The sequence below is a fragment of the Haliotis rubra genome, unplaced genomic scaffold, assembly GCF_003918875.1.
Source record: "Haliotis rubra isolate DU_JTF1 unplaced genomic scaffold, ASM391887v1 Scf427, whole genome shotgun sequence".
NCBI classification, from domain to species: Eukaryota; Metazoa; Mollusca; class Gastropoda; order Lepetellida; family Haliotidae; genus Haliotis; species Haliotis rubra.
The window spans coordinates 765,487-788,404 of NW_025767110.1; the positions used below are offsets into that span (position 1 = coordinate 765,487).

The following is a 22,918-nucleotide window of genomic DNA, read 5'->3' on the forward strand; positions in this document are numbered from 1 at the left end:
CTCTATCCTACACCTTCTACAGGTAGACGAGTCAACATTTGAACCTGTTCACCTCTATCCTACACCTTCTACAGGTAGGGTTGTCAACATCTGAACCTGTTCACCTCTATCCTACACCTTCTACAGGTAGACGAGTCAACATTTGAACCTGTTCACCTCTATCCTACACCTTCTACAGGTAGGGTAGTCAACATATGAACCAACCATTTCACCTCTATCTTATCCTGTTTGAAGGTCAGGTTTGTTACAGCTGCTTAAACCTGAACCAGTTAACGTCTAAGTTTTGTTATTGGACTATAAACTGTTGACAGGGTATATCAACAGAACTAGAAGCTTAGTACTGCTCATACTGCCAAGGTAGGTGAAAACACTTAACTGTGACAACATTTCCATTACCCTCTGACAGGAGTCATAATTTATTACCAATAACCTAATCTATGTACACCAGAGATTTATGCTTCCAATCTGAAGATTTTCAAGATATGAAACACTTACATTCGTATCATTATCAACAGAAATAAACAGCACTCCAAGCTGTGCCATTACCTCTCCTTCAAGCATACAGACTGTATGAAGGAGCTGAACAGGGGGACTTATGATATGGTGGTGTTGACAAAAGCTTGTTACTGAATGCCTGGAAACAGGGAGTTACTGATAACAGCATTATTGTTGAACTTACGTCTACTCTCAGCATTAGATAATGGTGTAGAGTAAGCTTTTCTGTTCTGTTTCCAGGTGCTCCCATCAGGGCTTTTCTTGGTGTTTCTGTTCTGTAATGCCTGCAGCCGACATCCAAAATGTAATTTCATTGTAACTTTTTGTTACTAAAAGGTGAGCATTATAAAAATGTGAAATCTGAGAAAATGTGCAAATTAAAGATTCATTTAAGTATTGATCCAGATTACAAACATATGTCTTAATAACTTGAAAATAAAAGTTATTACCTTAATGTAAGTGACATAATTCATATTTCACATCAGTTAAATATATTACACAGTAATAACAATCTTTGTTATAACTAAACTTAAAGGCACAATTTCACACATTTTAGACAATATTTTGGCCTATATTATACATATTGGTGCATGTGCACTTACTTTAGCTCCCTATTGACACAATAAAAGACTCCAAAGGAGTTATAGAATATTCTTAAAGAGAGCTCCAAGGGACATAACTGTATGGGGTTTGCTTAAAATAGTGTTCATCTGGTAGAGGGAGTGAGAGTTAATTTTATGCAACGTTGCATTAATCCATTCAAACGTTTTAATTCAATATTGTAATCTAAAGATGTAATTTTGGGGGGAATAAATTATATGGTAGCTTCCCTGAGGGCTGATAGTTGGTATTTTGAGAGAAAGGCATTTTTATCTTTAGAATAAAAGTTGATATTTTATCCGAGCTTTATCCTGTACTCATGCTCTTTTGCTTGTCTTTTACAAGCATAACCTAGAAAATCTAAAAACATCTGAACATGAGAAGAAATAATGTAATTTTCTGAATAAAATTGATATTTTATACTTATCCTGACTCATGCTCTTTTGCTTGTCTTCTTCTTCTTGCGAACATAGTGGAACACTTGTATCTCCCTAATTGAAGCTCCCTTCAATGTAAAATCACTAATTAGTACTCACCAAGAGTTGCCTCCCTCTTGCCAAATGCGCGGGAACGGAGGCGCCACCTCTGCCCACATGCTTCACTCTCTCCTTTATAACGAGCCCAACACTTGAATTTACAGGGAAATCCAAAGTGTTATGTGGGGAGGATGGGAGGGCTTACCTCATGAGTCAGGATAAGTATAAAATATCAATTTTATTCAGAAAATTACATATTTTTCCTTATCCTGACTCATGCTCTTTCGCTTGTAGAATCCTTTACGGAAACGGAGGAGGGAAAACAGAATACTTTGGATTTAAATAATTAGTGATTTATATCTATATGTAATAACCCCCTACGGGAACTTCATAATGGCACTGAATTAGGATAATTCCTGCTACTATAAAACATAAGTTCTACCAGCTGCCATAGATAGGGGTACTACAATAAATAGATACTATGATAATAGTAATAATGGTATAATAAGCGACTCCAAAGTGGAGACCCAATGTACATAAACATCAGTACTGGGCTTAAGACTAATGTAGACTTAAGATATGTATATAATTAGCACTAAAACTCCGTAGAGTTATAAGCTAGATGATACTGGTATAATATATACATAATAATCTCGTGAGACTATGTCTCATCGTCTACGAGGGACTGTCAACTGCTGTGCGAGGACCATGGGACCGAAATGGTGAATACCTGAGACGTCCTCGGTGGTGATATCTCTCAGATAGTGGTTAGCAAACACCATGTCGGATTTCCAAAAGCAGCCCTCCATAATGGTATTCAACGAGCAATTTCCGTGTAGAGCGAGTGTGGAAGCCAGTGCTCTGATTTCATGGGGATTAGATGCTCTTGGAGGGTCAAGTCCTGCAGCCTTGTAGGCACGAAGTATGACAGTTCTGATCCATATCGAAATGGTGGTACGAGAGACTTCGGTCTGAGTCGCTGTCGATAGAGGGATGAATAACCGCTTGAGTTGTCGTCGCCTCATTTTGGATCGTTGTAGATAGATTTTGAGTGCTCTGACTGGGCATAGAGATAGGTCAAGCGTATCTTGAGGTCCGAGAATTGAGGAGAGTGCAGGAACATGGAATAATCTGTCTGGTTGACCTGGCAATTGATTCTTGGCGATAAAATCCCATCGCAGTCCCATATGCACTATGTTTTGATTGTCGTCAAAACGTATTCTCTCATAATCTAGTGCGTGAATTTCTGACATCCTGGCTGCCGTTGCTAGGGATAACAGGAACAATGTTTTCTGTGACAGAAATTCAAAGGTTGTTGATTCCAGTGGTTCATAGGCCTCACTTGTGAGGTGTTGGAGCACTATATTTAGATCCCATGCTGGAGCGGCGAAATCTCTGTTTCTGATCCTCCAATCGGAATGAACGTAGTAAGGCGAGTAACTCTGGCGTCTTCGTTAACTTGACGCCCGTTCTCATAGTTATCACAGAACTTAGCGCTGCGAGATAAGTTGATAATGTCGAGCCTTTTAAATGTTTATTTTGTCGTAGGTAACACAGATAGTCAGCCACTTGTGGATGTGTAGCATTTCTCGCTGTAAATCCCTTTTTAGCAGCGTATGTTTCAAAACTGTGCCACTTGTCGTCATACAAGTTGCGCGTAGAATTGCGTAAAGCAAGCGTGACTGCTTTCGCCGCTCTGGCTGAATAACCTCTCTTGTTTAGACACACTTTAATACAGTCCATACGTGAAGTTGGAATGCTTCTGGGTTTCCGTGCACTTGTTTGGTGTGAGGATGTATTAGTAGATTCGAGCGCTTTGGTAGCTCTAGTGTTGGTTGTCCGATTTCTTGAATTAGAATGGGAAACCACGTTCTCGCTGGCCAGTAGGGCGCGATCAAAATCAGTTGGAGGCTCTGCGTTTGTCTGATTTTCTGTAACACTTGTGGAATTAGCGCTGGCGGCGGAAACGCGTACGCGTTGAGGCCTTCCCAGGATATGCTTAGTGCGTCCGTTGCCCACGCTTGTGGATCCGGGACTGGTGATACGAATGTTGTTAGCTGATTGTTGAAGCGAGTGGCGAATAGGTCTACTAGCGGAGCTCCTATTTCCTTGATAATCTGTGCAAAGATTTCTGTATGGAGCATCCATTCTGTCGGTGACGGTAGATGTGGCTGAGAGAGTGCGTCTGCTAGTACATTCTTGGCTTCCGGAATGTGGCATGCTCTGACATGTATGTTGAGATCGTCGATTAGATCGAACAGTTGAAAGCATAGAGTCAATAGGTTCAATGATCTCGTTGAGCCTTGTTTGTTTACATAAAACGCCACTGTTGAGTTGTCGGTGTGAATCATCAGATGCGCATTCTGTAGAATAGTGCTCCAATGTAGTAGGGCGTTGATTACTGCTTTCATTTCTAGCATGTTTATGTGCAGCTTGCTCTCTTGCTGGTTTCATAACCCTGATGCCGTCCGGTTGGCGAGATGAGCTCCCCAACCTTGGAGCGACGCGTCTACATAGAGATGGGTTTTGAATTCCGGCTCTGTTAAATAGATGCCTCCGCAGACATTCCACCTCCTGGTCTACCATAGTAGATGGGGTCTGACGTGCTTCGGTAGACTGAATGGTTGTAGGTCGTCGAGATGAGTGTTGATGAGGACCTGTAACGGACGTAACTGTAGTCTGCCTCTGACTGTCATGTCTTGGGCTGACGTGAGGAGACCCAACAGAATCTGCCAATGTCGGAGTGGTAGCGGAGAGAGTAAGGCTTGTGGAATGGTCAGTTGGATCTTGAGCCATCGGTCCTCTGGTACTACGATACGGTTCAGTGTCGTGATAAATCGAATGCCTAGAAATTGCAGATCTTGCGTAGGTTCTAGGTCCGACTTGAGTAGATTTACTAACCATCCTAGCTGTGTTAGTAGCTTGATGATGAAGTTTCACTGTAGTTTGAGACGCTGTGGATCTTGATCTACTTGAATCCCATCGTCGAGGTAGAACGCACTGCGTAGCCCTAGACGATGTAGGTAAGTGACGATAGGTTTCGTTACTCTTGTGAATAACCAGGGGGGCCGATGTTATTCCAAATGGCAGTACTCTCCATTGATAATGCAGCCCGTCTAGTGTAAACCGTAGGTATTTCCTGGATTCGGGATGTATCGGGATGTGTAGATAAGCATCCTGCAGATCTATACTGACCATGTAGTCCATGGGACGAATTAGGTGCCGTAATTGAGGTAGATGTATCATGCGAAACGTTGGCGGTTTGCGTAGATAATCTCTGTTGAACGTGCTCATGTTGTAAATGAGTCTGAACTTTTCCTTGGAATTTTTCTTGGGCACTAGGAAAACTGGGGAGTAGAAGCTTGGTTCGATGTTTACTTGATCCAGTACTTCTATGGCCTCCTTGGTTAGGAGAGATGTAACAGCCTCTCTTAACTTTGGTAGTTGTTGCGCGCCTGGAAGTCGAACTTGTGAGGGTTGACTGTAAGCGGAGGCGTGGCCTGTAGTTGGATTTGATATCCGTGTTGAAGGATGTTGGAGACATAAGGGTCTTGTAACATTCCCCAGTTCTCCCAGTGCAGTTGAAGGCGTCCACCCACTTGTGATGGTTGTACTGGAACGGCTGGGGGTGGAAGACTCCAGTCGTTCCGAACCCGTCTTTCATCGTTTATAGTTGCGGGAACCTCTGGGTGCCCTGCCTCTTCCAGATCCTCCTCTGTAGTTGCCATATGGGCGACGAAAAGAATCTTTTCCTCTTGCACTGACCATCTTCCTATCCCATGCTTTCTGTAAGCCAGTAAACTTAGATCTTCCTGAATATCTCTGAGATGTCTGCCTGATGACGCTGGCTAGCGTGTCCATCGACTTTATCATAAGGACTTCCCTTGAATCCTTTGGTGACTTCTTTAGAGACTTTATCTATACCTCCATCGAAGATAGACTACGGGGCTGTGTAGAGTGGGGAAGTAAACTGTTCACCCCAACTACAGGAAGCGAGGAGACCTTGACGACGAGCCAAAGTTAGTGCTGCGGAGACTGATGTAAGATGATCCGTTAGAAACTGCTGGTCCTTCTTCTGCATAAGGAGGGCCGAGTATATCATTCTATCATCCTCAGATGTAGAATCACGAGTCTCATTTACTGTTCTTGATCTGTTAAGGCCGAAGAACATCCTCCTTGTCATGGTTTCGATCTGAACCAGCTTGCGGTCGTCTATCTTGTAGGCCTTATTCTTTGCATCGTTGATTACTTTGAAGTTATCGTCGATTTCTTGTGCCTTGAAAAAAGGGGTCCATATTATTGGTTGAGAACTTTTTTGCGTTGAACTGTGGTAAGAGCGGCGCCTGGGCTTTAGTGGCTTTATCGGAGGTAGGGTGATGGTATCTGCATCGTCCTCCCTCATGAGGTAAGTGTGGGCCGGACTACCGTTCTTGGAAGGTGAAGCTAGGTCCAGGTTGTTAACCATCCAATAGCGTATTTCTGCGTCGGAGAAAATGATGCCTCCATCATCTTCTGTAACGGGATCGCTGATAAGAGGTTGATGCTCTTCCAATGGTGACTGAGGTGGAGACCTGTATACTTCTACAGCTGTACAAGGTGACGTAACGGAGACCTGTCTGGTGATTTCCGTGAAGACTTGTGAGGTGAACGGTGTGGTGACCTGCGAGGAGATCGGCGAGGTGAACGACGAGGTGATCGGCGTGGAGAACGGCCTGACGAGCTGCGTCTATATGGTGACCTTCCCGGAGATCTGTGTGGTGAACGCTGACAGCTTCGCGGAGCTCTTTGGGAATCCCTTGATGACCTTCTAGACGAAGATGACTTGGAGCCTGTAACTGGAGCCCTTCGCTAAGCTTCATCTGAGTCGGGTCCTGGGGAGTGACGACTTGACCTTTGCGAAGGCTGGGGGTCCGCGTCAGAGTCCGGGGATGAAAGGATCTTCCTTCGCGGACCTCTTCGTGAGCGTTGATCATCGGAGTCCGAGGTAGGTGACGATCTAGATGGCCTTCGCGAAGGCTGTACATCTGGGTCCTTCGCCGAGGTGGGCTGTGACGTCCTTCGCGCAAGTGGCTTCCCCAGCAATGACTTTGTAGTGGCCGCTACGTTGACGGGGGGTCCCTCTGGGGTGACGTCTATGTTGGAGCCTTCGCAAAGGCTCAGGCTCTGGGCTGGTTGTCTCTCCAGTCCGTATCGGTCTTCTATCATCTTCATGTGCAGCACCAGGTCGTCTGGGATGGTCTGCGAAGATGTAGTTGGTGCCCTCTCTGCAATGGTAGCGACGGGACCCTCAGGAAGATCATCAGACATCGGCGTTGGTACATCAGGCTGCGAGTAGATCTGCGCTGATGTCACTGTTGCCGACACCGGTCGTTTCTTGTGGCGTAGATCAGGTATGATGATCATCACACAGGCCCAGTTCTGCGGCGGGAACAATCTCGGCTGAGAAGGTTCTAGTAGACTTCGTCGATTTCCCCTTGGAGGTAGACGCTGCCCTGGGGGTACGGAATCTGCGTTGAGATGATGCAGAAGCCCTCTTAGTCTTTGGCTGCGACGACGGGATGTCTGGGGATGCAGGACGCTTCTTGGAGACGGTGGACTGCGTCCCAAGCCTCTCCTTCGAGGGTAACTCTAGAGGAACACCAGACGGGAGGGGGTCGTCCGACAGCAGTTGACTGGCGAGGGGTTCCGATGTATCGGCCATGGCTTAACTCTGTTTGCGTGACCTATTTGCTGCGCGTCTCAAGACGCAAAGATAATATTTGTTAAACGCAGAATTAGACAAATTATGACAGTAACTGCAACGTGAAGAAAACGCACATGATGCAGTACAGCTAGGGCATATTAAATGCGGATCAGCAGCAGAGAAACGTAATCTACAAACAGTACAGATTTTCATCAACGTAAACTGGCTGAACAATCACGGCATCCCGTGAATAAACAGCAGAATTACGAATAAATATCAATACATAATTGATGAAGGATACTAGCTACACCTCTATAGAAGACTATAAGATGTAACTAACTAAGAATAATCAAAGGATATAGTGTGTAGGGAGACACAGTCGCTCTCACATCCTGCTCACTGGGCGAAGACTGACTGACTGACTGAGTTTGGTTTTACGCCGCTTTTAGCAATATTCCAGCAACATCACGGCGGGGGACACCAGAAATGGGCTTCACACATTGTACCCATGTGGGGATTCGAACCCGGGTCTTCGGCGTGACGAGCCAACGCTTTAACCACTAGGCTACCCCACCGCCCCCACTGGGCGAAGAAGGAGAGAGTGAAGCATGTGGGCAGAGGTGGCGCCTCCGTTCCCGCGCATTTGGCAAGAGGGAGGCAACTCTTGGTGAGTACTAATTAGTGATTTTACATTGAAGGGAGCTTCAATTAGGGAGATACAAGTGTTCCACTATGTTCGCAAGTAGAAGAAGACAAGCAAAAGAGCATGAGTCAGGATAAGGAAAAATAACACTTTTCTAAAGAAAACCAAATGTATAAATAGATGACAACAATTTTGACAACTACCACTGCTCGTCTGAGATTGGCCTGTCCAACCTGGCGAGGAGAGTCATTGAAGTACTGCATGTGGGACTGAAACCGATCACATGGGCGTGGAAGCCTTCTGCCTTCTCCTGACCCATGCTGACACCCACAAGTACAATTTCATTTAAATTTCACATAAAAGTCACATAAATAGTTTGGATATATTTCAAGAATATTTCTCAAAACAAGTGATGTCATCATTCCTTGACTAGACAACAGAATGAAGAAAAAAAGAGAGAAACTTTTGCCAAAGAACTTTAATGAACTTATGGTGGCTCATGTTGTAACTCTACATTATTAACATTTACATTGGTTTTTAACAATTACACAACTTACTTTTAAAAATTCAGTTTATTTCTGTTTTTAGCAAGGTGTTGGTCAGAATGAACTGGTCAGCTACACCAGTAGTCTTGAAATGACACAACTAGCAACTATCAATAATTCACTGTAACAACATAAGTATCAATGCTATTGTCGTAATATGTGATGGTGTTAAATACTGCTTTGTTTTCTTATGAAATGTACTGTACATTCCTTTGTTCTGATAAAAGGTAAAAAACATTGTTGAGTAAGCATACTCAGTTGCACTGGATCGCTAAGAAGTCTCTTTCCCAGATAGCATTCGAACGTTGGGCCAACGTCTGAATGCTATCTGCGTTATTGAAGGAATAAAGAGTGTTTTATTTAATAGAAAGTTTAGCGTTAATCTCAATAAAAATATAGAATAAATGTTCAATCATGAGACAATCATTTGCATGAAATTGCTGGTATTAACTGTTGAAGGATAAAACATGCTGTGATAAGCTGGTAATAAGTTTGCAAATGATTCCAACTGAAAGACTTCAGTGTACTGGGTATCCAACCCTTCGTTACACACACTGCATTAGAACTGGAAATGCCTAGTGTAGGTACAATTTGTTGTTAAATTAAGTTTAATGAACCCAGCATCAAATATAAAGAATGTTTCATAAATATGTGTTGTTTTCTATTTGAAAAAGTCAATGAGTTTTCTATGCCCTGGTATTTAGATTGATACCAGTGATGGTGTTGACTTTGACTGATCCTGGACTAGTGGACGTTGTGTAAGGCCATACCTCGCCATGGCCAGACTGTGTTATATTCACCTGTCTGCAAACTGTTGTGAAGCACTTCTCTATGATGGGTGGAGTGTTGACAAAGCTGACGTACGCCTTATCCTGAACTGGCTGTAATAGACATGCTCTTGACTTGCATAATCTATATCCTGTTCAAATATTTAGGCCATACTTTTTTACTTGCAATACAGATATTTTCTGAGAAAATACCTGTTTGTGGGTTGAAAAAAGAAAGACACTAATTCAATTTGTTTCAGATTTTTTTCCACCATTACAGGTAGGCTTGCATAAAACATAATATAAAATGGTTTCATGAGGGAAGAGTACAAGTTACATAGCTGTTGTTTTAAGGAATGCAAACTTTAAACACATTAACTCGGAAACTGTATAAACTTCGGAGTAGATGTCTGCACTGAGAGGATAATCAGTTACAGTCACAGATGTATATATGTTTACAAATTCATGACGTCAAAAGGCATTACAGCCAGAGACCTCTCATATCTCTCAAAAACAAAAACATCTTGTATTTCTAAATTTTGTCACAGGAAACTGAGATCTCACTGATATAACTACCAGCTGAAGTGCCATGTGCTGCACTGTTCTTTGAAATTAAATTTAAGTTTTGAAATACATATCTGTCAGAGGACTGACAAGCAAGTTGGATCAGCAAAAGGAACTGGAGTAACCTCTCTCCCCTCATACAACAATGTATACAATAGTCCATCCATAGACTGGTAGATGTGGCCTGTGTAATTTTACGTCAGACCGTTGAATAAAAAACTTTGCAAACACATATAATTTCTTTCAAATTCTACATGAAAATCTTGTTTGTTTTTTAACAAAGTTAAACAAACTTACTGATAGCAGGGCATTGTTCAGATTTGTGTGTGCTCCGTAAAGCAAGCATAAACAGTGTGGCCTTAAACATCAACCTGAGTGAAATGTCCCTGTAATCATGGTAATGAGAAGAAATAGGTGACAACACATACCATATGATACCTAGTTCAGATTGCATTTACTCTCAACATTTGCCATCAAACATAGTCCTAGAATATAGGATTTAAATTACCTTGCTTAGGGAACATTTGTGTGTGTGTGTGTGTGTGTGTGTGTGTGTGTGTGTGTGTGTGTGTGAGTGAGTGAGTGAGTGAGTGAGTGAAGGAAGAAGGGGTTGTTGATGATTTTTATGGAGAAGAATGTACAATGTGAATGACCCCCCTTAATTTTATGTACATTGTAAGTGACTCCCCTGCATGTCATGTACAAAATCAATGACACCCCTCACCTCCCCTCCTCAGTTCATGTGCACAAAATTGATGACTCCCTCCTCCCCTCCCCCAAACAAAATGGATGACCCCCTTAAAATCATCATCGCCCCCCCTCCTAGCCATAAATTATTAACGGTCCGTTATAGTAAATATGGGATATGACTTTTATCCAAGATCAGTATCTCACTATAGTTATGTTCTTGATATCATATGAATATTCGCCGGTGTCAGCTTCCTCAAGAACCAAATTCAGTGCAGTTCACCTGGCACAAGCAAGAAATATTATTGTTTATGCCAGTAAAAGTGTTATAATTAAACCAGAGGTCAAGTTCAATCCATCAAGGTTTTTATTTTGAATCACCATCAGTGTTAATGTCCAAAGTTGACTGCCAGTTGTAACCCTTGTATAACCTTTAAACTACATATTGTCAGTAACTCAGTATACCATTCACTTAATGGTAAGTCAGCCACCCAGTGAAATCTCTGAACTTCTGTGACATGTTATCAGAGCAAATAAAATGTGATGATCTGTGACCTTAACACGTCTTGCAGGGCCCTCATACTGCAGATGATGTTTCCCATTGTATTTCTTAAGACAGGTTTCACTTCTGAAGTAAAACCACAAACATCTTCTAACAGAATTCACAAACACCACGATCCAACTTCATATCAATCATCAATCACATACCAACTTTCAATACTGGGTTATCCAATATGTGTCCACTGCACCTTCAAAAAGCCCCCATTTAACATAGAAAATCCATAGGCAAAGACTCAATATGAGTTGTCTGTGTCAAAGTGATAAATGTGGATCATCGGTACTCTACAACATGAAGCAATGTACTCCATGAAAATGCTTAACAAAGCTGAGGCTTATGTGGTCTCTTCATAAGGGCTGAAGCTGGTTATTAGAAAAATGAATCTATCACATTGTCACGGTCATGGTGTAAGAGATTTGGCACAAATTCTAAACCTTATCAAGCCATAGCCCTTGTATATAGAACCTGCTTTGAACACTCTGGGCACAAGAACAAGACAACAGGTAAATACTGTATAGACTGTGACAAATTAGGACGCTGAAGTCATCATCAAGGGAGCTACCACACTTACAACAGCATGTAACACTATACACAACAAAATGGCAATCCAAGTTAACCAGAGATTTTGAAAATTTTGGGAAAGAAATTTACCATTAAGCAAATTGAAATACATTTCTAGACTGAACTTAAACCAGATAGTGACTCTATGATGATAATAACACGCAGGATAAAGTGACAAGGATTGTGAGCTTGGCTATTAGGTGAGGTGAGGTGAAATGAGGTAAGGTGAAATGGGAATTTAACATCATACTTAAGAACATTCGCTCATATGACGATATGCATTCGCGTGTATGTGTGATTGCTTGTACTAGCCCAGACTTAAGCTGGTTTTATAGTGCTAGCTCATTGAGATACCATGCCGCAGTTAAGCATGAATACCCCACTCCGACACATTATACTAACTCCGAGCCGACCATTTCTTGTTGTACCCATTAATGCCGAGCACCAGGCAGAGACCATCAAGTACAATATTTTAATATCTTTTGGTATGACGCGGCTGGGGATCGAACCTGCGACCTTCCACTCTCCGGGCAGACTCTCTAACCACTACACCATGGAGGCAGTCGGGGATCGAACCTGCGACCTTCCACTCTCCGGGCAGACTCTCTAACCACTACACCATGGAGGCGGTTTAGGTTGGCTATGAAGAGTTATGACAGACATACAAATTTAGTATTAGCACCACCAATAGAAAATACTTTTACTAGTAACATTTCTGAATGTACACACCAATATTCAGAGCGAGGTTCCAGAAAACTTCTCAGTGAATTTCCTTATCATTGGAAATAAGAGGTATGTTAGGGTTGACGAGTCTGGGAAAACATCTGTATTGTTGGAAGGCAAAAGTACTCATGATACTATCAAATCAATATTTATCATTTCAATGGTGACATGAACACATCGCTAAATGCTCTTATGCTGTGAGAGAGAGAATACAGAAGGCAATACATACCAGGAAATAGTGACACTGTTGAGATTAAGGGTTAAAACAGATTTGAGGGGCTCATGCTTGTCAGGTTCAACACAATTACTTGCTGATGTGAACCAATGTTTTGAGTCTGCTAGTCCTTTATGTATCCTTACATAATTCTGCTGTTTAGCTGTTAATACAAGATCTGAAACTATTATCTGCTGAACATGTAAGACAGAAATTTGCTTTGGACTAGTGGTCAATACTGCAGACCATTATTTGTATATAGTATGACCTTGGGACATGGCGTCTGTACTTTACACGGCAGCCTGTACAAGGGAATGTGCTGTATTTACTTAACCAGCCAATTGGATCTATCTTAGGTTGTCGAGAAACCCAGTGCACCACACTCTTAACCCTCAACAAATACCACATGTTGTTTCTACCCTCAGACATAAGAGTCTATTGCTTTTCTAATTTGTCATATGGAGAGTATATAATTACTGGGTAACCCTTTCCAGTCATGCTCAATGATAACGGGGTGTATTTCTGGCCTAGAAAACTTCTTTTGGGGAGAAAATCAGCTTGAAATTAAAATTGAGTGTGTGAGTCAAATGTAACAAAATTTGTATTTCTCTCTTACCGTTTATATTACTAACATTATATGTGACCTCCTAACCTAACAGAGTGGAAAAGAATGACTAATATTGGGAACATTTAAACTCAGAAATATATCAAATCAAAATACACAAGTGCCTGACCATTACAAGCAATTCTCCACTAATATGGCATCATCCTTAATATAACAATGGCAAGACCAGACAAATCAGTGAGTGTTATAATGGACATGATGAATAATGTAGTATGACCGACTACTTCATGTAGAACAAGGCTTGTTTCAGCACAGTTGACTGTATTCATTCACCCTTTCACACAGCTTCTGTCAACAATTTGTGATAGATCATTAAACAGGAGCCTGTAAATGTAAGCCGGGACCATACAAAATACAATAACTGCACCTACACACAAATCAGGTCACATACACAAGGTTCTATAAATAACATTACATTTGATTCTATGGCATGTATTCAATGCTACAAATATTAGTTTTGATCTCTATTTTATAAACGTGATTAATTTTGCCCTTCTGGGTTTCATATATCTAAAAGCACATTTTGGACAAGTACATATATTGTGTCCAAAGTACTCACAATGTTTGTTAGTGATCACACTAATCAGACCATGAATTTTCACTACTGATTAAGACTTTGTAATTGTACAAGAAAATCCAGTAACCTCTCACTCAATGCTAATCAAGGCTAAGATGTTTTGATAACACCAGGTATTATAAGTTATAACCTTGATGAGCAATTGATTTTATTGAGTAATTACTATTGCACCAGGACATCTGTAGCTTGATATCTACAGCCATATTACACCAAGCAAAGAGAAACCATAAAGCAGTGCAAACAATGCAAGAAGCAAGGGCAAACTCAATGCAAATAAAAATGAAACCTACATCCAAATCTGTTGAGGATTTCTTTGATAAACTGCTACTTCCACAGAAAGAATCATCTTGTTTCATATCTTCAGCACTTGGCAATATCTGCGGCAAACTCATTTGTTTGCCTGTAATTGCCATGTCTCGTAGAACATCATGGCGCTTAATTTCTGATGGATGCAAGAATAACTTCCCATGAACAGGTTTACGCCTCATTTTGTCAGCACTGGAAAAGGTTTGAATGTCCTCCATAACTCGCTGAATTGATGTTGCCATATTCTTATCACAATAGTCAGAACAATATATATCAAACTTCACCTTGTAAAACTTACTGATATATGGTGTTATAACAGTGTATCTTCATAATCTTGGAGAACACATTCGTAAGGATTATTGCTTGTTTTTTGTGATGAGACAATCTAGTTTCCACTGTGGTTAGTTTCCATACCTGTTGCACTTGTAAGATCCCCTGCAAACACATGTACTTTCCTGTGTCTTGGCTAGCAACAGTCACTCCTTCTAAACTTGTATATGGCTGAATATGGAAAAATGAACCATCAGAGTCTGTATGTCAGCGTTGGTCGTGTACATATTCTCCACTGAGTCAAGAAGGACTGTCTTAGTATTTTATGGCCTACTGACAGATCACTTTCTCAAAGTGACTGCTCTGAGCAGATCTCTCATCACGTTAAATTACCCCCTTGTGACTGTTTTATGGTGTCATTCTTCATTGATTAGCTCATCTCTTTATATATACGCAATCCTTTTTAAATGAGTCACACATAAAAAAGAATTGGACAAAACAATTTTTTTTGCAGAACTCCAATTTCTGTTTGCTTTTCTGGATTCAAAAGTAAATTTGATCTTACTTGAGCATAAACTATATTCTTGTCTCAATTCTGACACTAAATAAATTCTGACTTTGTTTTGGCATATCATCATATTCCTCACTTTACATCCTTAATCATGCAGCAGTCCATGTTGAAAGTGTATACCTAATCCTCCTCTTGTCCACATGAAAATGACACAGGAACATTGTTACCGTTAACACATGCATCCATTATGAGTCTGTGACCTGAGACCTCAGAACAGGTACTATAACAACCCAACAAGACTTCTGTGACCCGAGACCCACAACAGGTACTATAACCAAATGACAAGACATCTGAGAGCCAATGCGTGCACAACAACACCAATGAAAAGGTGCTGCCAGTTTATCACCCTGACATGCTATTGGTTGAGGAATTAGCTTCCCCAATCCTACCTATTGACAGTGTCTTGGCATAGGGGTAACACGCTCCCACACCAGGATTCCAACATGGAGAGGGAAAACAATGATCAGTCATCATCCATCAAGGAGACAGGAAAGTGTCATCACAAATCATTACGTGACCAGAAAGACGTTCCCTTCAAAGGGTAGACGAATCATCAATCCCCCCTACAAAGATAGTTACCTCTTATGGGGGACTTGGCAACCTCTTCACAAATCTCCCCAAACTTCAACAGGCAACAATGACACCCTACACCCCCTGGTAAATAAATGCAGAAAAACCTGTCAAGAACAAATGAAAGGTTTAAACAATGGAACCCATACTCACTAGGATACGCACTTTACACATCTCATGGGAAATTGATTTGAGCCCTGTCAAATGTAGGGATAATGTTAATCAATTGTTATTTTGATTCATCCACTAGATTTCAGTACCTAGCTGTGACAAGATAGTGTCATGTAATGACAAATATGATTCAACTTTGAGTCTCTCTTCAACTCTGAGACTATAAATCACCTAAGTTTAACTGTTGCACTCTAGATAAACATTCTCATGGGTAGAAACAACATGATAGTGACGCCTAAAACGCTCTCAATTCATTGACCTCTAGTGTAATTTACAATATTAGAAGCAATAAAGGGCTTTGGTGCAAACATTAATTGTCTGTCTCAGTGCAAAGTAGACATGTGTAACATCATTTCTTATTACTTCCAGCTTGAGGAACAACTGTATTGATGAACTGTATGTGCACTAGCGCTTTAGTTTATTGTTTGTACCATCTAGACAGCATTGATTTCTTCAATCTTACTGAGAAGACATTATTCCTGTTTTCTAAGAGGGCAGCTGTGATCAGTGATCACTTTTGAAAAGGGGTCTGATGAACCCTCTGTGTTGCAGTGTACCCTGAGTATTGCCGTTCTTAAAGACTCATTGGCATCGTTGAATCGCCCATCCTTGAATATGTCAAAGTCTCTACAAAATGGTGGAGATTTCAAATATCTGTTGAGACTGTGCCTAACATTCTCCAAAGTTGATGTCTTGTATTGGTTACCTGTTTGAATTCTGATATCCATCTAGAAATGACTAAGCATCTCGGCTAAAGCCACGTGGTCCATTATTTTTAAACTTGTCTTTTTCTGCAAGATATTCTTTAAAAAGTTATGCTGACACATTATTCGCTATCTTGGTGTATTCTGGGATCAGTTTAGAACATTTGGCTGTGATATCTTCGAAGTGTTTGGTGGCCATTGTTTCCAGGTAAGCTACAATAGATGCTTATTTGTTTACTTCAGAACTCATAATTGTGTGAACCTATATTTCTCTTAACCGATGCAAACCCAATAACCCTGTGAGAAGTATTTCATACCTGAGTTAGGAAAATATGCTGTTGTCAAGCCCGGGGGCATAGTTTTTCAGTTATACCCCTTTATAACGGTTTACACAGAATTTTGTAAAAACTGCATTGACCAATCAGATTACAGTGTTTTACATGTAAGGTAAGATAACACAGCATATGAACTTCACGCAAAATATCAGGCAGGGTAATAACAAGAACCATCTTTTGAGGTCCTCTCATATGTACCACCCCAGCCACGATCCCTGAATCCATCCCCGTGGTTCTCCTCATGTTAAATTACATGATCTTTATTAAGTTTGATAAACATTTTACAAATCAAACACTGAGATAAGGAAAAATGAACTCTAAAGGCGGAACGACATGGAGATGTCTTTTCCTATGGATGTAGAAAGTGTTTTGCTGCTTTTATTTACATCAAACTTAATTATTTGCTGGCTTTGTTTTGTGTGTCAGCCAGTTGTTCAGTGTTGGATTTCTTATGAACTCCATCTTAATCCATGAGACTGGTTGCAATGTTGTTTATTATAGTGACGATTTGGTATGGTCGGATGACTTACTTTCATGCTAATTAAAACGATTTGTTGCTTTCAAATGTATATTTATTTGACATTTCATTGTTACGATTCTGCAGCAAAAGGACTATAGTTACTGGGGGGCTTATTACCTTCATGCAGAGAGTAATCATATCAGTGTAGAAGATAACATTTTAATGGAAAGTTCCTACTGATCTGACCCTAAATGAAACATATATAGCACCACTGTTTGCACCCATTGATCATAGACCCTTCAATCATTCATTGCATCTATACATCTAACATCAATCTGAATCTACCATAACATGATCACTACCCAAGTACCAACAAGAAGACAAAGTCATCAATATCCCCCTCAATGGCAAAATACTCTTCATGAATATGTCAATTAGTTATGACTGTGTCAAATGCTTTGGTGTGTATATGGCAGTGAGTGAGTGAGTGCCACACTCAGCAATATTCCAGCTAAATGGCAGCAGTCTATAAATAATCAAATCTGGACCACACAAATCTGTGATCAACAGCATAAACATTGATCTACGCAAATGGGATATCATGATATGTGTTGACAAGTCAGTGACTATATTGCAAAGTGGAAGGAGAGTATTGAAAGGTTTTAAAGAACTGCTTTGGAAAAGACAAATTTGCACGGATGGACGGTCCATTTTTAGGCCATATAAGTATATTGTATGTGCTGTCAAATAGCTTGCTCTCTTCACATTATCATGATTAAGAACATATAATACCCATGAAAATTTACTTCCATTCTCAGAACCTTATAGTGGATCTTGCTTTGAAACATATCATCCATGAAATGTATGTTTTATATTAATATTCCATCTGTTAGCCAAGTTCCAGCAATCACAGCTTTAGAAAATATTCATGGTAATTTCATTAACAGATTATTTTCCATTTTTAAGACTGATCCTGATATGAAACATACCTTTTTATACGGGACCCAGGAGTTGAGTGCATCAACCCATACTATTTTCTCACTTCCTTTCTGATAAGTGGGTTCCTCCCTTCCCTCATCCCAAACTGAAGACTTGAGATGGGCAGGGGGAGAGAGATGATCTTGGACAACCTGGGATGGGTTGTCCCGGCTGGTAGCATCCTCATCTTCAATGGAATCACACCATGTGAACCTTGTTGGAGTACGGGAGGGTAGTGTAGGACTTCGGATCTTACCACCCTGAAGTGCAATGTTTCTTTCTATCAGTGGTTCAGAAAATACCACACTCAAGACTTGAATAAAGGTATCATTGTCTAGGAACGAGGGAATGAACAAGGTCAGCATGTGGCATGATTCCAGTGATGAGTAGTGTTGGGAACTGGTTTAAAATCTCATAATTGATGATTGGTTCATTACAACCGATCAATCCTCGAAAATAATTGGTTAGAGTTATTTATCAAATCTCCCTGACTGAGCTTGTTAATGCACAAAAAAATCTAGAAAAAAAACCATGTAGTTAATTTGGGATTTTTTGGCAAACTGCACAAAATGCATTTGCGAATTTCACATCTTTAAAGGATGACTAGTATGTTAGGAACATAAATTTCATGGAGTCTTTACATGACTTGGAACAAGCTTGCAGTGCTTATGAAATGCTACAGACAAAACCAATCTTGTGAAAAATATTGTTAATGCAAACAAGTGTTCCAGAATTGTTTGTGTTCGATTATGAGAAAACATGATCGATTGCTTGGTCGTTTAGTCATTGCGACCAATCATCGATTATTTCAATTAATCGGACCACCACTAGTGATGAGATTGCACACAAAATCAAGCAGTCACTGACTTTAGCATGTACTAGACTAAAAATAAACTTGTGACAGAGTTAAATTGTCATAATGATTTACACATTGTAAATGTTTGGGTTTTAAACTTAGTTTAATATTTGAAGTTACAGCTTGGCTTTATCATACAAAAATTCATTATTAATTATTACCAGTGCAAGCGACATATTAGGATTCAGGTATTTGGAAACTATAAATACAGAATATTAGTTATGTATAGTTATTTTGAGAAAGACACCAGTTTAAAGCAATTATAACTCATCTTACAGACATACTTTTCAAAAATGTATAAAATACAACTACATAATACATGTATTATACTCAACACCAAAAGAGATGCAAAATTCATCAATATCTACTGTGACATAAATCTACAGTGTTGAATACAGTACTTCAATAGGTATCTGATAAGTAATCTAATGCAGTGCAACTAATCAATTCATTTATAACTTAAATATATTAAAAGGGCGAAATACACCAGTATTCAGTAAAGTAGTTTTGATTCAAGGTACACTTATTTGAAAAAAGAACATGTTAGTTTAACTTGAGCAATTCTTGAAGAATCAAGTCCAAGACTTTTTGTGATTATTCAAGCAAATAAACTGAAAAGATGAAAAAGCATGGTCTAACAATTCTAATTACCAATAAAAATTGTAACATACCGTATATTACCCCCAACCCCCCCAAAAAGTACTAAAAAAATATATACTAGAATCTGTACTTCACTGAGAAAATGTAATCCCAAATATAACGTATGTTACATTTGACCACTTTCTAAAATGGCATTGTGTATTTCACAATCAAAATTGATTATTTGTTGTCTTTGGAAAGAAAGATGGAAAGAAAAGTCTTCTTTCCTGGCCTGCCATGTACCTAGCTTCTTCAGAAACTGAAGGTATTGAGGACCATATCAATAGTATTAGCAAGTCCAACCTCAAATTTGTAGTGCTTTATAAATAGTTCTTGCCTGGAGTGTTATCATTGGAGACTTAAAGTTTGTCCCTGAATATCCACTTCATGCTGTAGTTCAAACAATGATCGACGACTTGAACAAATACACCTCACTGAGTACATAGAATCTATGTTATGTGTAAGTTAATGACGTATTCAGTTTTGCATATTATCTTCAGTTAAATTTGGTGTTATTATAAGTGAACAAGTAAAACCACTTTCAGTCACATAAGTAAGATATCATAATAATAATAGAAAATATCTCTGGTCAAAATTATCATTTTTCAAAAGAAACAGATGAATCGAATAAATGAAAAACATTTTCAACTTTTGACAAAGTTTTATCTAAAACATTTCTGACCAAACTTTTAATATATAATTAAGTAATTACTGATATTGGTATTTTGTCAGAGCATAATGGATCATGGTTTCTGTAATTGTATACGGCAGACTGTGATTATAGTCATAAAACATTAGTCGAAATCCTGGATATAGAAAAACTTATTAAACATGTCTACAGCCCTTGAAATTCTGGGTATTTTTAACTCGCCCAGGGAAAAAGTTCAAACCTTAATTCACTAGGCCATGGTATATGCAACTGGTCATGCAACTAACCCTGCTCAAACAAGAAAATAATGTTTGCCACAAGTCATTGAACTAGAATCATTGATTTTGACTGAATTTGAACTAGAATGATTGGAATTTAATAGTCAGTTATTTTTTGCAAATGAATATCACAAATTTCTAAAGTGGTCCCCATATAATAAGCCTAAAATATACCCAAGAGGAATTTACAGGACGCGAATTCCTGTGTCTTATACTCATAAAAATTGACAATGGATGCAACAAAGTATATTAGCACATCCAAAGGGACTCAGAAAAAGTCTAAATACTTACTGTAAAAATTCCAATCAAGTGACAATACATTTTCACTGAGTCTGCTACTAGCTGGGATATGGTATTACTTGCAATTTAATTACTGTAACAATGTGATGATCATGATACACAATACAATAACAGTATATTTAACATGTCTGGGACCCCCATTTTGTTGTCCAGGACCACTGATAATTAAGAGTAGGAGTCCCAGGGACCTTCAAATACAGGACTCCATGTAAATCCCTGCTACATAAACTAAATTTTAAACCATTTAGATTCGAAAGGCTTTGGCACATGTATACTGTATGCCATTTACAATCATTTACAATAAAATCTGACCTTTTCCTTTATGTTATTTTGTGAGAATTATGAATGTATCACATACACATTTCTGTAAATACCTTCAAAATTGAACATATAAAACAATGTTTATTCCTGTTCTTAGCCTCCAATGTTGGAACCACAATGCCAAAAGGCAAATGGATGAATAATGGTATAACAGCTTATCTTGTTAACTCATACCACTGCAAACACCCATCCTGGGTGAATACACTGAGAATGATTTGACTGTAGTAGAATCAGGATACAATACAGATGTTAAAGTGACACGACATGGCTTTAACTGGCCATGAAATGCACACAATAAATATACTGACAATCTGCAAGAATGTAGACATATTACTACACTAAGTTTGGTCAGTGTTTTATAGAACTTGCCTAATTTGTATGCAAATAGTCTACATGTAGATATTCCATGAAATCTAGTTATAATAGTTCAAAACGAATCATGACACCATATTATTTTGATACCTTGAACATTCAACCATTAAATACTTTTTCAGATTTTGAGGTTTGCACACTAATAGCTACTTAGAAGCCGTTAATATAATGCAAAACGATTTTAGAGCATCTTCGCTTTCGCATGTCAAGATTTGATTTCTTTGAAGCATATCCACATAACAGTTATCTTAAATAATAAACAAAGCTAAACTAAATGCAAAGTTAGCGTCCTACTCACATTTTTAAATATTGATTGTTCGATGTAATAGCTTCTGAGATAGTCACGGTATGTTGTGGCGTGACACTGCAACGGTAGAAGCTTTTCGAAGCCAAAACTTCCATATTCTCTAGATCTACATATGATTCCACAACCTCGCGACTTGCGGGTGTAGTCCCGAGAGATTCTAAATGGCGTTGAAAATCTGTCTTCATCAAATAAGTCTGAATCATAGCTTATCTCACAGAGGGTAGGAATGCACGCCATCAATGACGAAAGAAGGCCACTCAGGGCCACTGTCTTCAACACAACTTCATATTCATATAGTGATATTTACGGCCATCCGACGCCAGACGGCCCAGTGTCATCTCGCCAGCATGTCGACGTTCTATCTTGCACGAGACAAACAAAATGAGCGTGGTGAGGTGATGTATGGAGTCCCACCAGGGTCATGAAGTCTTTTAGCGGAAATCCCACAAGAACCTATAGATTATGCAATAGTCTAAATAACTTAATTTCCCTTTTGTTGTCATATGGATAACCAACTTCTTTTTAAAGATCACATCCGTCGTAGACATCTAATTATGACAACCTTCTCAAGAGCTCTCCAAAACATTCCTCGAGTCTAATCGTTGAATGGAAGGACCAAATAATAACATACAATTATGGTGACTTAACCCAAATATTTGTTCAAATATCACATGACCATAAGTTTTACGGTCGTTACTTAACATCGGAATAATCATGAAAATTATATATTATTTGCGGAATATGCTTTATCGTTTGTTAAAAAAAATTCTGGAGTTATCTCCCCTTTGGGAAAATCATGTACATTACCCATGTTCGAATGACCAAAATAGTTCATAGTGTTCGACGTGCCTTTATCGTGTCCAATAAAAAGACTGATATCAATGTCAACATTGCCGAATTATGTACAGACTGTATGAAGGTATATTAACACCCATGCGTCATCAACCGGAAATCTCTAAGCGGCCGAAAACTGCTTCTGTAAGAACTGTATTGCTGTGTTGTATTGTATTTCTTATACATATGCCCTTCTAACACCTGCAATAAATGTTATCTAGCTCAGTGCCAATGTTTGGTTAGGATTGCCACACGCTGTGCTTATTGTATTCTGTTCC

At 39.5% G+C, this 22,918-nt stretch overlaps 1 protein-coding gene across 3 annotated transcripts in view; it reads right to left on the minus strand.

The window, feature by feature from the left end:
* Positions 1 to 22,182, minus strand: part of LOC124288863 (PHD finger protein rhinoceros-like) — a 62,023-nt gene extending 39,841 nt beyond the window's left edge. For 2 of the 3 annotated variants that reach the window (XM_046725430.1, XM_046725429.1), the window contains exons 1-5: positions 21,798 to 22,182; positions 18,096 to 18,344; positions 9,243 to 9,323; positions 8,101 to 8,217; positions 680 to 779 (exon numbers count right to left, since the gene is read on the minus strand). In XM_046725430.1, coding sequence (XP_046581386.1) covers positions 680 to 779; positions 8,101 to 8,217; positions 9,243 to 9,323; positions 18,096 to 18,344; positions 21,798 to 22,043 — 793 coding nt within the window. In that variant the 5' untranslated portion in view covers positions 22,044 to 22,182. The remainder of the gene's footprint in view (positions 1 to 679; positions 780 to 8,100; positions 8,218 to 9,242; positions 9,324 to 18,095; positions 18,345 to 21,797) is intronic. The other variant, XM_046725431.1, reaches the window with a different exon arrangement.
* Between the last annotated feature and the right edge of the window lie 736 nt (positions 22,183 to 22,918).